This window comes from Perognathus longimembris, chromosome 13, assembly GCF_023159225.1.
Source record: "Perognathus longimembris pacificus isolate PPM17 chromosome 13, ASM2315922v1, whole genome shotgun sequence".
In the NCBI taxonomy this organism is placed as follows: Eukaryota; Metazoa; Chordata; class Mammalia; order Rodentia; family Heteromyidae; genus Perognathus; species Perognathus longimembris.
This window is the reverse complement of record NC_063173.1, coordinates 2,667,687-2,684,710: the sequence shown is the minus strand read 5'-3', so window position 1 is coordinate 2,684,710 and position 17,024 is coordinate 2,667,687. Positions and strand designations below refer to the sequence as shown.

The following is a 17,024-nucleotide window of genomic DNA, read 5'->3' as shown; positions in this document are numbered from 1 at the left end:
TTGAGCAATGTATTCTGCCATCGATTGGATGACAGACTGCTCTAAGTCATTTCTGCCTCTTTGCTGTTTAGTTCTCCAGTCTCTTGATCACCCAGCCTTAATTTTTCTCCTTTTTGATGACTCATTACAGTTGAGATTTCATTCCAATATAACTGAACTTCATATTGCTCATTCTGCTTTCCCTTTACAACATAGTCAGCTGCATTACACATTAGCCTTAGTGAACATGTGTGTGTTTGTGCATGTGACTGTGTGTTTGCTAAACCATCACTAGTGTGTTAAAGAATTAGGAAGAAATAGCTTTACAGGAGCACCCAAGGATGTAGATTCTACCCATAGCTTAGCTAAAAACTAGTTATGTGACTTTTGAAAGAAAACATCAAATCTCTGTCACTTGTCTTCTGTTTGCACAAGTAAATGTGCAACTCTATTCCAGATTTTAAGTTCTTTGTGCTTCTGTGCCTAGTAAAACACTCAACTGGCTGAGGATGGTCGTGGACACCTGTAATCCCAACACCTGGGAGACTAATGCCAGATGACCTCAAGTTTGAGGCCATCCTGGAAAACACACAGCAAGACCTTGTCTCAGAAACAAACAAATGTAAAAAGACCATTGAATTGACCTTTCAGCCATCTTATATTTGGAGGACTTTGTAGGAATATGATTTGACATTCTCTTAGCGTCACTTTAATAATATAACACAGTTTGTATTCTTGGAATTGTTTCATATGCAAATATACTGAAAAGGTGTTTTTCTTTTTCTTCCAGGACAGTGGCTTTGTGCACATTCATACTCCAATAATCACATCCAATGACTGCGAGGGAGCTGGAGAGCTTTTCCATGTTGAGGTAAGTTGTGTTCTCCTAATTTTTTATTTATTTATTTTTTGCCAGTCCTAGAGCTTGCACTCAGGGCCTTAGCACTGTCCCTGGCTTCCTCTTGCTCAAGGCTAGCACGCTACCACTTGAGCCACAGTGCCACTTCTGGCTTTTTCTGTATATGTGGTGCTGAAGAATTGAACCCAGGCCTTCATGCATGCTAGGCAAGCACCTACCACTAAGCCACATTCCCAGTTCATGTTCCCCTTCTTGTAGACATATATTTCTGTTTGATTTTTTTTTTCCCCCTCAGGTGTTCACTTTAAATTTAATAAGGGTTATGTGTACAGAAGATTACGACTAACACCTGAAGTTGTCAATAGTACATTAATCCTTAATAAACAAATTGTGATTCCTCATGCTACAAGCCATATATAGTATGTACCTTGTGACTAGAAGAAGTGAGTTTATTTATTTTTTATTGTTACTAAGTAAACATACAAAGGGGTTACAATTTGGTAAGTCAGGTTATGAGTACAGTGTTTCTTGATCACTGTCACCCATTCCTTGGTTCTTCATTTCCCTCCTCCTGCTCCTACCCTCAAGTTATATAGTTCATTTTTCACATAAAGTACATTGAGTATAATGGCTACATATCGTCACCCTTCCACCGTCCGTCCCTGTGCCCCCACTTTTGCTCAACCAAACATGTTTCCACTTCCTGGCATTCATTTGGCAAATAGTACAGTTGTTGTTCAGAGGAGTCACACCTTTGGATTCCTCCCCTGGGTGTACCCCCAGTCAGTTTTTGTGTGTGTAAATGCATTACGTCCGTGTATGTGTCATGCATGTATTTTGGATCTAGCTTCCACATATGGAGGAACGACATGCACTGTTTGTCTCCCTGAACACAGCTGACTACACAGAACTATCTGAGGAAGCAGATAGGAGAAAGGCAAGACAAATGGAATTACAAACTACAGGGTTTCTTCTAAAATTGGAAGTGTGATTTGGAGGTAGCTATTCGGCTGTTGGAGAAACCTCTGCGGCAGATCTGAGTGATTATAACGTATGCGTCCTAGGCTGTTAGCAACCAAGGGCAAGTTACCAGATAATGATGATTAGGAAGAGAAAAAAATATATTTCTAAAGCTAAACAAATGAGAAATGTTTTATGTTTATATTATTTCAGGGTCAGGAAGAGGAATATTACATAGTGGAGTTAGAAGTGGCTATTCAGGTCCTAGAAAGTCAGGATCTTGTATTCACTGTTTCTAGTGTGCTCCTGTCAGGATCTAGATTTCAGCAGTGTTTGGTTCATTGCTCTCAGAAGTTCAAGTACTAAGACTTATTTCTTGCTCCTGCCAGAAGCAGCACTCCTTTTTGGCTCCTCTGTACTCTCTGTCCATCTAGTATTCATTGACTGCTAGTAGAGGCAGAGTTGGGTGAAGCATTTCTTGGCAGCACGGAGTGTGAACTCAGAGCTAGGCAAGCGCTTTACCTCTTGAGACAGGAATTTGAATCTTGCCACCCACTTTTTGGAAGAGGTACGCTTCTGTATTTAAATGCTTGTCTTTTTTCTTTCTTTCTTTCATAGCACTGAGGTGTCAGTAAGCATTTAAAGAAAACGATGCCTACTATACACTCAGGTTTGAAGACAACAGTAAAAGGTCACCTTGAAAAAAAGCTAAGTAAGAACATGTACTCCTAGCACTCCTATTGATGGGTGGATCATTTTAGTTTTCTTCCTGACATCTTCATTTCCTGCTTTAAGATTTTGGATGTTTGTTAAGATGTAAGGACTACTGATTATATATGTGAGAAGTTGCATCCAAGGCATTTACTTATTATACCATCTGTGTTCAAGATGCTATGATAAATGTACTGAGGAATATAAAGATGTAGTTGAGGTCTGTCTTGTAAAGCTAGTTGTCAGGAATTGTTGATAGTTACCCTTGATACTACTTGTACTACAGTATTCTTTGTACTTATTTTTCTCTTTGTCTAAGGCTCCATCTGGTCTTTACAATTCCAGAGCAACTGTGGATGGCCACAATTTAGGATGGTTCAACTTAGGATTTTTCATCTTCATGATGATGCATAAGTGATACCAATCAACAGGAATGATACTTTGGTTTTGATTTTGTGATGCTGGGGATTGAACCCAGGGCCTTGCTAGGCAAGCCAGTGTACCACTAAGCCACTCTCTTAGCCTAGCTAGCAATGTCTTCTTCTAGCTAGCAACATCTCACAGTGTTGGGCAGAACAGCTAGCTGCAGCTCCCAGCAGCTGCACAGTCAGTCTACAGAGCAATGTGTGGCCAAGCTCTAATGCTCTGTGCATTAGGTAGAAGTAAATTCATTTGTGGACTTCTGATATTTTCAACTTACAGTGTTTTATCAGGAAGAATGCTGAAGAAAGCACTGATAGTTTGTCTATGAGAAGGCAAAAGAGGTTAAGGAAAGAATTAGAGACTGTAGCAGATTAGAAATTGATGAGGAATAAGTGAAGCTATAAGTACATTTGAGGTTACAGTGTTATCAATGGTAAGAGATAGGAAATCTGGAACAAAATTAGGTTAGTGAGAATTGGGTTGGTCAGAAAAGTCTTCAAAGTGAACATGTGGTTTGATTATACTCTTAGAAAAAAGGATTCTAGGTAAAGGAAACAATATGAGGAAAATTAGATAATTGAATTGAGCAAATGTTTTCAGTTCAAATGAGTGAACAGATTAGAATGTTCATATTGATGAATTACAGTAAATAAAGCTGGAAAGCTGTAGGAATGAAGAAATGGAGTCTTTTTTAAAGGACTTTTTTTTCTTCAGTTATTTCTCAGATAGGGTCTCTTTTTCCTGTCCAGGTTGGCCTTAAACAGCAATCCTTCTACCTCTGGTCTCCTGCATTGTTAGGATTATAGTAATGTGTCATCACATCCAGCTTATTGATTGAGGTAGGGTCTTGATATATTTTTGCCTGGACTTGTCTCCAGCTGAGATTCTTGTGTTATCTACCTCCTGTGTAGCTGGGCTTATAGTCATGATCCACTGAACCTAGCATAAAAAAATTTTCTATACCATAAAATTTATGCACTTGAAAGTATACCATTTAATTGTTAAGTGCTGTACAAGAAACAGAACAGCATAGCATCTGTATAGCAGAGAGAGAGTGTGTGTGTGTGTGTGTGTGTGTGTGTGTGTGTGTGTGCTCCCGTTAAATAATGTCATCATAAGGGAATCTGAGGAAATATTTGAGCTCAAATGAGAACCAGTGTTTATGTTGCCTTTATGTAAATAATATTTCAACTCAGTGTAGTAGCAAACAGTTCAAATAACTTAAAGAAACACAATGGGATTATTTGATATAACATAGTTAATAGTCAATTTAAGTTAAATTCACTGACTTGAAAATTTTTGACACTGTTACACACAGATGCATTTAACTTTAACTTATTGAATAAGTCATAGAATATCTTGCTCTCAAAAAGTATGCCATTTCATGTTTTTAATATGTTAGGTGAGTTATACAGCAAATCACCATGTTCTAACATGCGGGTACTTTGAACACCAAGTCCTGTCCCTTCTTCCTCTCACTTCCGGCTTTGACCACATCTACTCTCTATAGATTTTCTTTTCCTAGAACATTTCTTATAAATGGAATCACACAATATGTGACATTTTGTGTCTGGTTTCTTTCACTTAATGTGGCCTCTGAGGTTTATCTGTGTTTGAGCTTGTATCATTATCGCATTCCTTTTTGTATCCCACAACTATTTTACTGTGTAGATATACCATGTTGTTCATCCATTTATCAGCTGGTGCACATTTGTAGTATTACTACTTTGGGGATAATTGGAGTATACTGCTGAGAACATTTATGAAAAGTTTTTGTGTAAATGAACATATGATTTCATTTCTTTTAGACGGAATTTCTGGGTCACATGGTAACTGTTTAACATTTTTAAAAGATGCTGAACTATTTTCCAAAGTGGATACACAATTACGTTCCCACCAGCAGTGTAGGAGGGTTTCAGTTTTACTGCATCTTCATCTGTACTTGTTTTTTATTTCTTTGATTATATTCATCTAAAAGTATGCAAAGTGGACTTGATTTGCATTTTCCTAATGAGTAAGGATATTGAAAATCTTTTCATGTGTGCATTGACCATTGTATTTCTTCTGGAGAAATTTATATTCTAGTCTTTTGTACATTTAAAAAATTGTGTTGTGGGGCTGGGGATATGGCCTAGTGGCAAGAGTGCTTGCCTCGTATACATGAGGCCCTGGGTTCGATTCCCCAGCACCACATATACAGAAAACGGCCAGAAGTGGCACTGTGGCTCAAGTGGCAGAGTGCTAGCTTTGAGCAAAAAGAAGCCAGGGACAGTGCTCAGGCCCTGAGTCCAAGGCCCAGGACTGGCAAAAAAAAAAAAAAAAATTGTGTTGTTTGTCTTTCCCTTAGTTTATAGAAGTTATTTTATATATTCTAAATGTAAGTCTGTCTACCTCTGTCCCACAGCAAGCAGTATGAAGGTTTTGATGTTGTCTTGAGAGGCACAGCCTTTCATATGTCTACAGTCACTTAGATTGCAAGATCTTTCCTGTGGTGTTTTCAACACATTCCTGGGGCATAAGTTGTATCACAAACTGATCCAATCAAATTCAGACTCGTTTATGGTGAAAGCTCTTGAGGTCAGTATGTAAGATTCGTTCTAACCTCAAAAGGGCACTTTCTGGTCAACTTTTTTTTTTTTTTAATCTATTCATCTGTAGTGGGGCATCTGGGTTGTTTCCATATCTTGGCTATTGGGAACAGTGCAGCCATGAACATGAAGGTGAGGTGTCCTTGTCTGTCGTATCCGTGATCCTGTTGCTCAGGGTATATGCCTAGGAGCAGTATTAGCCAAGTCTCTTTTAAGGAGTTATCTGGACCTTTTTTTTCACACTCTGCATCTCTGCCTAGGCAGAATCTAGCAGGCAGGGCTCTAGGGCTATAGACATGGACAATAACTGTTTGCTTTGAGTGCCTTCCTAACTTAGCTGAATGCTCAGGAATGGCTGTGACAGCAGTCCCAGGTCTCTTCTGCTCGACTCTCCTGGCCTGAAACCCATACCCAAAGAGCTAGAGCAAGACCTTCCACCTGAAACAGACTGCTGTGTTCTTGGCTGGATCACACTGGAGTAGAGTTTCTGCCATGCTGAACTGAGTAGAATGGGAGAGAGTGAACTCTGGTTCAAACACTTGTCCTTACCAAGTTTTAGTAGATTTTCTTGAATAATTTGTGCATTTGCCACATGCTTAAATGGTTGCAAACCTTGTTTGGTTGTTGTTGTTTTTTTTTACCATTTTACTGAGGAATAAGTCCAAGGAACTTTCCACAGAGCCATGCCGGAAGACAGGGGGACAAAAAGGCTAATAAGGGGCTGGGGATATGGCCTAGTGGCAAGAGTGCCTGCCTCGGATACACGAGGCCCTAGGTTCGATTCCCCAGCACCACATATACAGAAAACGGCCAGAAGCGGCGCTGTGGCTCAAGTAGCAGAGTGCTAGCCTTGAGCAAAAAGAAGCCAGGGACAGTGCTCAGGCCCTGAGTCCAAGCCCCAGGACTGGCAAAAAAAAAAAAAAAAAAAAAAAAGGCTAATAAGATTTTTTTTTTTTTTTGCACAATTATCCTCAGTTTCTTCACTTGTGAAATTGGTTGTAAGGATTAAGGGATATCTATGATACCTTCACTTTTTAAATTAGTCTTACGTGTTTTCGTTTAAGCTTTTCAGATGTTACATGGACTAACCCAAGTCAGATCTCTTCTGAATAAACAGACCTTCTAATTCCTGCTGTACTCTGTTCAGTTTCTTTAACCTGTTTTTAACATTCAGTTGTTCTTTAAAGGTTTCTTGCACAACCATTTTGTTTCCCCATCCAGATTGTATAAGCTCCTTTCAGGAAAGAGATGTACTGTACAGCTCATTTAAATACTTTGTTGATTAATATTTTCTAAGGGCTATCTTAGCTTGGCAAGACTTTCAGCCTTAACAATCGTTAATATTTATTACTGTTGAGGATGTCTATTTCTATTAAGGAGGCTCAGTTTCTGCATGTGGAAATGCCTGACTCTAGAATACCTCTAGGAAGGCTGGACATTGGTCTTATTCTTCTGTGTCCTTTGAACTTTTGGTTCTATGCATTACCCTGACCAAAACTCCTAGAGAACCAACCGCTTAAAAGGAACCATGACTTTTAGTTCATGGTTTCAGATGTTTCAGTCCATAATCTTTGGATCCATTGGTTCTGGTGGAGCATCACGACAGCAGGAGCACACGGCACAGGCAATTCACCTCACGGTACACAGAAAGCAGAGAGAGAAAGGAAAGGCCTGAGGATGAGTATAACCCTCAGAGCCATGGTCCCGGTGACCTACTTCGTCCAGCTAGTTCTCACTTCTAAAGTTTTCGCCATCTCTTCAGGTAGTACCACTAGCCTTTAACACATGAACTTGTGTGACACATTCCATTTTATCTTTGAGTCGCGCCTCTAGCCCCTTTTTGCATTGGTTATTTTAGAGGTAAAGCCTTTCTATGCCTAGGCCAGCCTGGCTGCCATGCTCCGACTCATGGCCCTGTGTGGCTGGACATGACCGCTCTGTGCCAGTACACCTAACCACTGAACATGCCCTGTTCCTGTGATAACAGGCACTACTGCACATGCAGCCATTGGCTGAGGTGGAGTCTTGTGAACTTTATTTTGCCTGTGCTGGCCTTGAACCTTGATTTCCCCCAATCTTCATATCCCGAGTAGTCAAGATTTCAGGCTTGAGGCCCTGTACCCATCTTGGACCTTTAATTCTTTTAAAGTCACCAGGATTCTGTCATGGGGACACCATCCTAACAAGCTTTACCTAATGCCAGTTACCTGCTAAAGGTTCCATCTGTAAACACTATGGTGGGATTAGGTTTTTACGCTCTCAGTACTTCACAGTGGGGATTGAATTTCAGCATGTGACACCTTGAGGGACAAACTCAAACCATATCCAGATCATAGCATAAGCAAAGGACTAGTAGCATAAATCAGTTGCCCTTTTAACATTTTTTGCTGGTGTTGAAGCTTTAACTCAGGGCCTCATATACTCACATGGCTTTTGAATTATGGCTGCCATTCTACTACAGGAGCCATTCCTCCAGTTTAAGGATTATTCGTTCGTTTGTTTGCTAATTGTTTGGAGTTAAGTGTCTTGGATTTGTCTCTTTGGCTCCAAACTATGATTCTCAGATCTCAGCTTCCTGAGTAGCTAGCAAAACCACCAGCACCCAACTGATGATTTTTAATGAGATCATCTAGCTATTTTAGGAAGTGAGGAAGTATTAAAGAGAAGAAACCAGTTAAAAGTCTAATGTTATAATCTAGATGGACATACAGTGATTTAAAACAGAACTGAAGTGTTAGATCATAAAATGCTCGTTGGATCCAGAGTTTATGTAGTAGTTGATGGCTAATCTTTGCTAGAAATGTTTGACCTTTTTTTGCAGGAGGGATGGGGGGATTTGGGGGTGGGGGTGGGGGTGATGTGTGTAGTCCCAGAGCTTGAACTCAGGCCTGGGTGCTGTCCCTGAGCTTTTTTGCTGATGCTAGTGCTCTACCACTTGAGCCACAGCTCCACTTTTGGTGTTTTGGTAGTTGACTGGAAGTAAGAATCTCATGGATTTTCCTGCCCAGGCTGGCTTTGAACTCAGCCTCCTGAGAGGATTACAGGCATAAGCTACTGGCACCTAGCTCTTTGAACTTTTAATATGGAGAACATTTTGGGGTTTTTTTTCTGTGAATAGTTATTTCCATTGTTAGCTAAAGTAGAAAAATGGACTTTCTTTTTCCCTTTTATCTTGAACTTTCATGTTGCTAGTCTGGGTCCTAGAATTCAAATAAGTAGTAATAAATTTAAAGAAAATGTCAGCTTCATAAACAAGCCTTTTGAGTTTATACTCTTTAGGGCCAATGCTAGTTAATCGTTTGGGGGAATGAGTTTTTATTAGAAGTTAACTATTAACATTACGGATACGATCCTTGTAGGAGGTACTCCATGGCAGTGTTGACTTCAAAAGGTATTTCGATTCCCCCAAAGTTAAACAAGTCCTTGTTAGGTATCACCAAAATGGTAACGAGCACACCAGTGTTTCCTACAGTAGCTTATCCTTATGCCCCATGGCCACTTGTCATTCTCCCGTCTTTCCTCATGTGCCAACTACAAGAAATGTCTTTTCAGTAACTATTGGCTAAGAGCATTTTATACTTGGAGAAGAGATGGGAGGTCTGAGACTAGCTTTCATAGAAATTGGGTAGGATTTAGGGTGTTTATTGTGGTTTAAAGCTAAATATTTAAGGCCTTAACTCTGGTAAGTAGTTTTCTTTCATGAAGGAAGAGCTGGAGAATAGAACCATGTCATAACCATCTTATGGTCCTAGTCTTATAACTAATAAGCCAAAATTAGTGTTTTTGAGTGATACGATTTTTGAGTGGTACATTTCACATTAGGAACAAAATTGTTGTGGGGTTTTTTTCTTTTTCTGACATTACATTGTGTTTCTCTGCTTGCTTTTTTGCCTAAACACCCGCTAGTCTTAGAGATGCCAGTCTGCTTTTCTCATTTTCTTGTTCTGTTTCTATCAGACTGTTCAGCTGGAAAGCAGACTGTTTACAAATAGTCTGAGCTCACAGCATCCTTTCCTGCTGATGGAATATTTGCCAGAATGAAACCTTTCTCAGGACTGAGTGGGTGTTCTGGTGTGTGGGTGTTCTGGAATGTAAATGGACTTTTATTTTAAGAAAGATTATTTTTATTCCAAAGTTTAGTATACACCATGATACTAATTTGTAGTAGTTGGAAAATATGGAAGCATAAACTAGAAACTGGACTTATTAGAAACTGTTAAATCAGTGAAAGGCCCGTGTACATGGCTTATAACTAACAGGAAAATCCTAAACTACCATAACTAAGCAAAGTAGAATTCAGTTTATTGGACCTGTTTTTCTTGGCTTTAATTGTTATGTATGAGATGTAGTTTAATGGCACGCCAGGGCAATTTCTTTAGCAGTGATAATAACCTTATTTGAGACGCAGCTTTATAGGGAATGTAAAACTGCCAAGCCACACATCTTTGGAGACTGTGACAGACTTAGTCCCTGTGTTTTGTTTTTTCTATGATTCGAATCCCTTACTTTGGAATGATATACTTTAAAAAGAAATTTTTCCCAGTCTTAGGGCTGAACGCAGGGCCTGGGCACTGCCCTTGAGCACAACTTAAACCACAGCTCCATCCTGGCTCTTTCGATAGTTGATTTGAGGTAAGAATCTCACAGACTGGGCTGGGGATATGGCCTAGTGGCAAGAGTGCTTGCCCCCTATACATGAGGCCCTGGGTTCGGTTCCCCAGCACCACATATACAGAAAATGGCCAGAAGTGGCGCTGTGGCTCAAGTGGCAGAGTGCTAGCCTTGAGCAAGAAGAAGCCAGGGACAGTGCTCAGGCCCTGAGTCCAAGCCCCAGGACTGGCCAAATAAAAAAGAATCTCACAGACTTAGTCCTGCCCTGACTCTAGCTTTGAACTGCAATCTCAGTCTCCTGAATAGCTAGGATTACAGGTGTGAGCTACCAGCACCCAGTTGGAATGATAGACTTAAAAAAAAATATTCTGAGTACTATTGCTTTTAAGCTCTACAGGAAATAAGTAAACATGGGAGCAATTTAATTAGCTTAGTGTATTAGAAAGGTAGTAGAAGCTAAGAAACCTAGATTCTACTTCTGTGCTTGCCAAAATACTAGTTAGTTGGGTGTGAAGTTGGCCTAACACTCGGTGCTTGCCATTTTAAGTGTTAGAGCTTTTTGTTACAAAAGTTAAGTTTTTTAAAGTCTCATTTAACTAAAGATCTGTGTTGTAAAAGGCTTGGCTTCCTTGTAAGCCTTTAATTGGAATAAAATTAGAATGTTCACTGGTCATAGGCACACAGATGGTAAGCATTTTCCTTCATGATCCTAGTTTGAAGGAAATTGTAGATTGGGTAAACAGGGCATGTTTTCATTTTAGACCTTTTAAGGTAATATGGCATGCTTCCTATTTGTGCATTCTGTTCTCGACTTTTCAACTCTTGGACTATGAGTTAATGGAATGCGGAGAGGGGAAGGTGAGAGGGAGGAGACAAAGTAGATGGAAAAGGCAAAAGGTATGAGTACTTTGGGGACTATGGACCTCACTAAGTTCCTCCTCATTGACATACTATTTTCTTCCATCCAGATAACTGCTTCTTGCTTTCTCCTTCCTACATGTTTTACATGGAGACAGCAGATTTGTGTGGGTTTTTCTGTTACCTTCCCTTGAGATTATAGAACTGCCTGGCTGTATTTGTTCTACTGTGAGAACAGTCAGTGGCCTGATATACAAAGAGCTCAAGAAACTAAACCCTCCAAGAATCAACAACCCAACCAATAAATGAATAAACAAGCTAAACAGAGACTTCCCCCAAAAAAAGTAAGAATGGCCAATTGACACAAGAGGAAGTGGTCAACCTCCCTGGCCATAAAGGAAATGCAAAGCAAAACAACACTGAGATTCCAGGTATATGATGGAAAAAAGATAGCCTCTTCAGTAATTGGTGTTGGGAAAATGGGGCATCCATATGCAGAAAGCGAAAAGTAGATCCCTGTTTGTCACCATATACTAATAACAACTCAAAGTGGACGAAAGACCTCAACATCAGACCTAAAGCTTTGAAATTACTGCAAGAAGAAGTAGGAGAATCTTAGAACTACAGGTACAGGCAGAAACTTTTTTAAAACTCCCAGGGGCACAGCAGGTAAGAGAGAAATTTAAGATTGCACCCCAGAAATTTAAATTTGCAATCCGAGGCCAAGTAGATTTTTAAGAATCATCAGATTTAATAATTACAAGAGACATGGGACCCCATTGTGTTGCCTAAGCTGTCAAATGACCCACCTGCCTCAGCCTCCTAAGTAGGTGAGACTAGAAGTATATTCCACTATGCCTGGTTAATAAATACTTTGTAATATAATATATACTTTTCAAGAATTGAGGTAACTTCATGTAAGATAAAACAAACCATAGCAAAGGATATATTTGTGGCATTTAGTAAGCTTGTAATAATTGATAAGTACCATTTCTGTTAAATTCTAAGTCTTGCCTAGCATGCATGAAGCCTTGGGTTCGATTCCTCAGCACCACATAAACAGAAAAGGCCAGAAGTCACACAGTGGCTCAAGTGGCAGAGTACTAGCCTTGAGCAAAAGGAAGCAAGAGGCAGTGCTCAGGCCCTGAGTCCAAGCCCAGGACTGGCAAAAAAAAAAAAAAAACTTTATCCAAACAGTTTATAATGAAAGAATATGTGTGTGTATGCATACACACAAACACATACACACATGCGCACACATGCGCACGCACACACACAACACCTACTTCTTGCTGAATAATGTTCTCTTTTGTGTATCAAATTTTGTTGGTCCATGTTTCCATTCATGATTATTTGAGTTGTTTCCACTTTGGGCTATTGTAGAATTACTAGGTCATAATTCTATTTTAGCTTTTTAAGGAAATTATCAAATATTTTTCCCTAGTAATGTACCCTTTTATATTACTAGTTTTGTTCCGCCATGGTCAAAGAAGATATTTTATGTGATTTCAGTCTTTAAAAAAAAAAATGGGTGGGAGTTACTGGGGTTTGAATTCAGAGGCTTTTACTCACTTGGCTTGCCTTCTTGGCTGGCACTCTACTGCTTGTGTCTCAACTCCAGCAATGCTTTTTTGCTGGTTAGTTTGGAGATGGAGTCTCATGAACCTTTATGTCTTTGCTGGCCTCAAATTAAAATCCTCTGGAGTTTAGCCTCCTGAGTAGCTAGAATTACACTTGTGAGCCACCAGTGTCTGGCTAAAAGTTTTGGAGACTTGTTTAATAGTCTATTTCTATATAGTATGTCGTAGAGAGTGATCCAAGTGCACCTGAAAAGGAATTCTAACTTTTCTTTTAATGCAGGTCTCATATTGCTTTTATCAGAATATTTTGTAATTAAAAGAATGTTATATAAAAAAGACTGTGTATCTTCTATATTACTTATATAGGTATATAATGAAAAGAATTTTTATAAAGACTATGGCAAAAACATGGTCTGTTATCCTAAGGAGAAGCCTCATATATATTTCCAAAATGCTTTTTCTTTTTTTTGGTCAGCCATAGGGCTTGAACTCAGGGCCTGGGCACCATCCCTGAGCTTCTTCACTCAAATCTAGTGCTCTACCACTTTGCGCCACTGTGCCCCTTCTGTTTTTCTGGTGGTTAATTGGAGGTAAGCGTCTTAACATACTTTCCTGTCAGGGCTGGCTTCAAACCAAGATCTTTAGACCTCAGCCTCCTGACAGGTGTGAGCCACCAGTGCCTGGCTCAAAATATCTTTTTTAAAAAATCCTTAAGTAGCTGTACAAATGACTTGTCACTTAACAAAGTAGCTTATGGATAAAATGTGTTTTGATCAGTGTTACCCCTTTCAACATTCTCACCCATCCTTCCCAACCCACCTCTTCCCTGAGTGCTACCATTTTTTTTTCAAATTTTTATTATCAAACTGATGTACAGAGAGGTTACAGTTTCATACGTTCAGCATTGGATACATTTCTTGTACTGTTTGTTACCTCATCCCTCATACCCCCCTTCCTCCTCCCCCTTTTTCTTTCCCCCCATGAGGTGTTCAGTTCACTTACACCAAACAGTTTTGCAAGTATTGCTTTTGTAGTTGTTGTCTTTTTTTACCCTGTGTCTCTCAATTTTGGTATTTCCTTTCAATTTCCTAGTTCTAGTACCAGTATACACATTCCAATATACTCAGATAAGATTACAGAGATAGTGTAGGTACAAACACAGGAAGGTGATACAAGAACATCATCAATAATAGAAGCTACAGATACACATGGGACGTTGAAAGTAGTTACAACTGTGATATAACAATCGTTTCCATAACATGGAGTTCATTTCACTTAGCATCATCTTATGTGTTCATACGGGTATAGCTATTGGGCTCTTATGATCCTCTGCTGTGACTTGCCTAAACCTGTACTAATTGTTCCCAATAAGGGAGACCATAGAGTCCATGTTTCTTTGGGTCTGGCTCACTTCACTTAGTATAATTTTTTCCAAGTCCTTCCATTTCCTTACGAATGGGACAATGTCATTCTTTCTGATAGAGGCATAAAATTCCATTGTGTATATGTACCACATTTTCCTGATCCATTCATCTACTGAGGGGCATCTGGGTTGGTTCCAGATTCTAGCTATGACAAATTGTGCTGCGATGAACATTGTTGTGCTGGTGGCTTTACTGTGATTTTGTTTGTGGTCTTTTGGATAGATACCCGAAAGTGGGGCTGCTGGGTCATAGGGGAGTTCTATGTTTAGCCTTCTGAGGAATTTTCATACTGCTTGCCAGAGTGGCTGAACCAGTTTACATTCCCACCAACAATGAAGTAGGGTTCCCTTTTGGCCACATCCCCTCCAACAGTTGCTATTGTTAGTTTTCTTGATATAGGACATTCTTACTGGGGTGAGATGGAATCTCAATGTTGTTTTGTTTTGTTTTGTTTTGTTTTGTTTTTGGCCAGTCCTGGGCCTTGGACTCAGGGCCTGAGCACTGTCCCTGGCTTCTTCCCGCTCAAGGCTAGCACTCTGCCACTTGAGCCACAGCGCCGCTTCTGGCCGTTTTCTGTATATGTGGTGCTGGGGAATCGAACCTAGGGCCTCGTGTATCCGAGGCAGGCACTCTTGCCACTAGGCTATATCCCCAGCCCTCAATGTTGTTTTGATTTGCATTTCTTTTATGGCCAGTCATGTAGAAGGCTACCATTTTTAAGTTGGTTTTTTGTTTTGTTTTTCACTCAAGGCTAGCACTGTACCATTTGTGCCACAGCTCCACTTTCAGCTTTGGTGACTAAAATCTCAAGGACTTTCCTGCCCAGGCTGGCTTCAAACCATGGTCCTCAGAGCTCACCTTCCTAAGTAGCTAGGATTACAGGTGTGAGCTACTTGTGCCTAGCAAGTTGCTCTTTGTTGACTCAGCATTTTTCTAGTTGCTATGACCTGGACTGTTTTAGAGTCCCCACAGTCTTTACTCCATTGTTGGATCTTCTGTTTGGAAATAAGTCTTTGGAGGTACCTTCCCCACATGTTTTGCTAACATCACACTCAGTGATTACTTTTCATAACAAATATTTTATAATGCCATTTTAATATTGTGAAATTAAGTTCATAGTTATAATGTAACTCTGTGTGTGTGTGTGTGTCTGTCTGTCTGTGTCTGTCTGTGTCTGTCTGTGTCTGTATCTTTGTATGCTGGTACTGTGGCTTGAATTCAGCCCCTGCTTTTCAACTGGCATTCTGCCACTTGAGACACACCTCCAATTCTGCTTTTAGCTGGTTATTTTGGAGACAGAATCTGGTGGACTTGTCTTCATGGGATGCTTTCAAACCACAATATAGAGGAGTGTCTGCATGAGTGAAAAAACAGAGTGAGTGTGCAAGACTAGGAATTCACACACACAATAGGGATCATCCTACTCTTCCTCCATTAGTTGACAAGAAGATTGAATATAACTGTCCTGAAGTATTTCTGACATATTGGATCTAAGACCCTTGAGGATACCAAAATCTGCTAATGTACCACTCCCTTATAAAAATGCACATCTTTCTGTATGCTTTAAATCATCTCTCAGTTATATAAACATATTTATGCTATATATTTATATATGTAAAACCTAAGACTATATATGTATATAAATAGAGGTTTCACTATATTATTTAGGGATGACAAGAAGAAAAAGGTACGTATTTAGTATAGACAAGTTTTTTGGTTTTTTTTTAAAGATGCAGTTTATTTGTTTGTTTTGTTTTTGTTTTTTGGGGGGTTTTTTTGGCCAGTCCTGGGGCTTAGACTCAGGGCCTGAGCACTGTCCCTGGCTTCTTCTTGCTCAAGGCTAGCACTCTGCCACTTGAGCCACAGCGCCACTTCTGGCCATTTTCTATATATGTGGTGCTGGGGAATTGAACCCAGGGCCTCATGTATACGAGGCAAGCACTCTTGCCACTAGGCCATATCCCCAGCCCCTAGACAAGTTTTTTAAAAATATTTTCAGGCTGAGAATGTGGCTTAGTGGTAGGGTGCTCGCCTAGCATGCAGGAAGCCCTGAGTTTGATTCCTCAGCACCACATATACAGAAAAAGCCAGAAGTGGTGCTGTGGCTCAAATGGTAGAGTGCTGTCCTTGAGCAAAAGAAGCTCAGGGACAGCACCCCGGCCCTGAGTTCAAACCCAAAGACTGGCAAAAAAGAATTCAGTCTGAGTAGTTGAATATGTAAATTTGAAACCTGATTATAATTTGTTTATATATTGTTTATAAGAATCAGTATTAAGGACACTATTACTATTTTAATAATATGACCCATTTCAGAGACCCATCCCTTGAGAAAATAAGTTTTAATTGTGGGTCAGGATGTGAAGAGATTATGAATTTTGCACATTTAAAGTTTCTAATTCACAATCTCTTTCTCTGATTTGTACCTTACTCACAATTATCTTTTAGTGAGAAATGTGTTAACAAAAGCAATATGCTCTTTAGTTATTACCTGTTTTGAAAATACAGGGCAAGTTTCCTTGTCATTATTAGTATTACGTATGCAGCTGTTCTCTGTGCATATGCGCTGAGAACTCTGTTCCCACAAAGGACCATTCATCCTTTCAGTTGCACAGTGGTGTTTTGTTTTGTTCTGTATTTTGAGTTAGGCTATCTCTCTGTACCCTAGGCTGGCCTTGAACTCGGTAGCCTTCCGCCTCAGCCTTCCAAGTACTGAGGTTACAGGCATGCTCTACCATGCCTACTCCGCCTATGCTTTTTGTAGTGATTTATGTGTGGTTTTATATTAAAAGTGATTTGTGTTAAATCAAAGGAAAATACGTAATAGCTTTTTGTGGCTTGTCTTTTTTTTTTTTTTTTTTTAATTTTCAGCCTTTAAGCAAAACAAATCAACCTGAGGAGAAGTTCTTCAACGTTCCTGCTTTCTTAACTGTCTCAGGACAGCTTCATCTAGAAGTGATGTCAGGGTAAAGAACTTCATTTTCTTTTTTGCTTTTGCTGGTTGTGATTTGGGGAGAGAGAAATAGCACCTCCC

General features: G+C 39.7%; 1 protein-coding gene across 1 annotated transcript in view; it reads left to right on the top strand.

Annotated features, from left to right (window-relative positions):
* The window catches only part of Nars2 (asparaginyl-tRNA synthetase 2, mitochondrial), an 80,590-nt gene that overhangs the window by 15,983 nt on the left and 47,583 nt on the right, over positions 1–17,024 (top strand). The window contains 2 exon segments of the mRNA XM_048359805.1: positions 770–850; positions 16,862–16,956. Coding sequence (XP_048215762.1) covers positions 770–850; positions 16,862–16,956 — 176 coding nt within the window.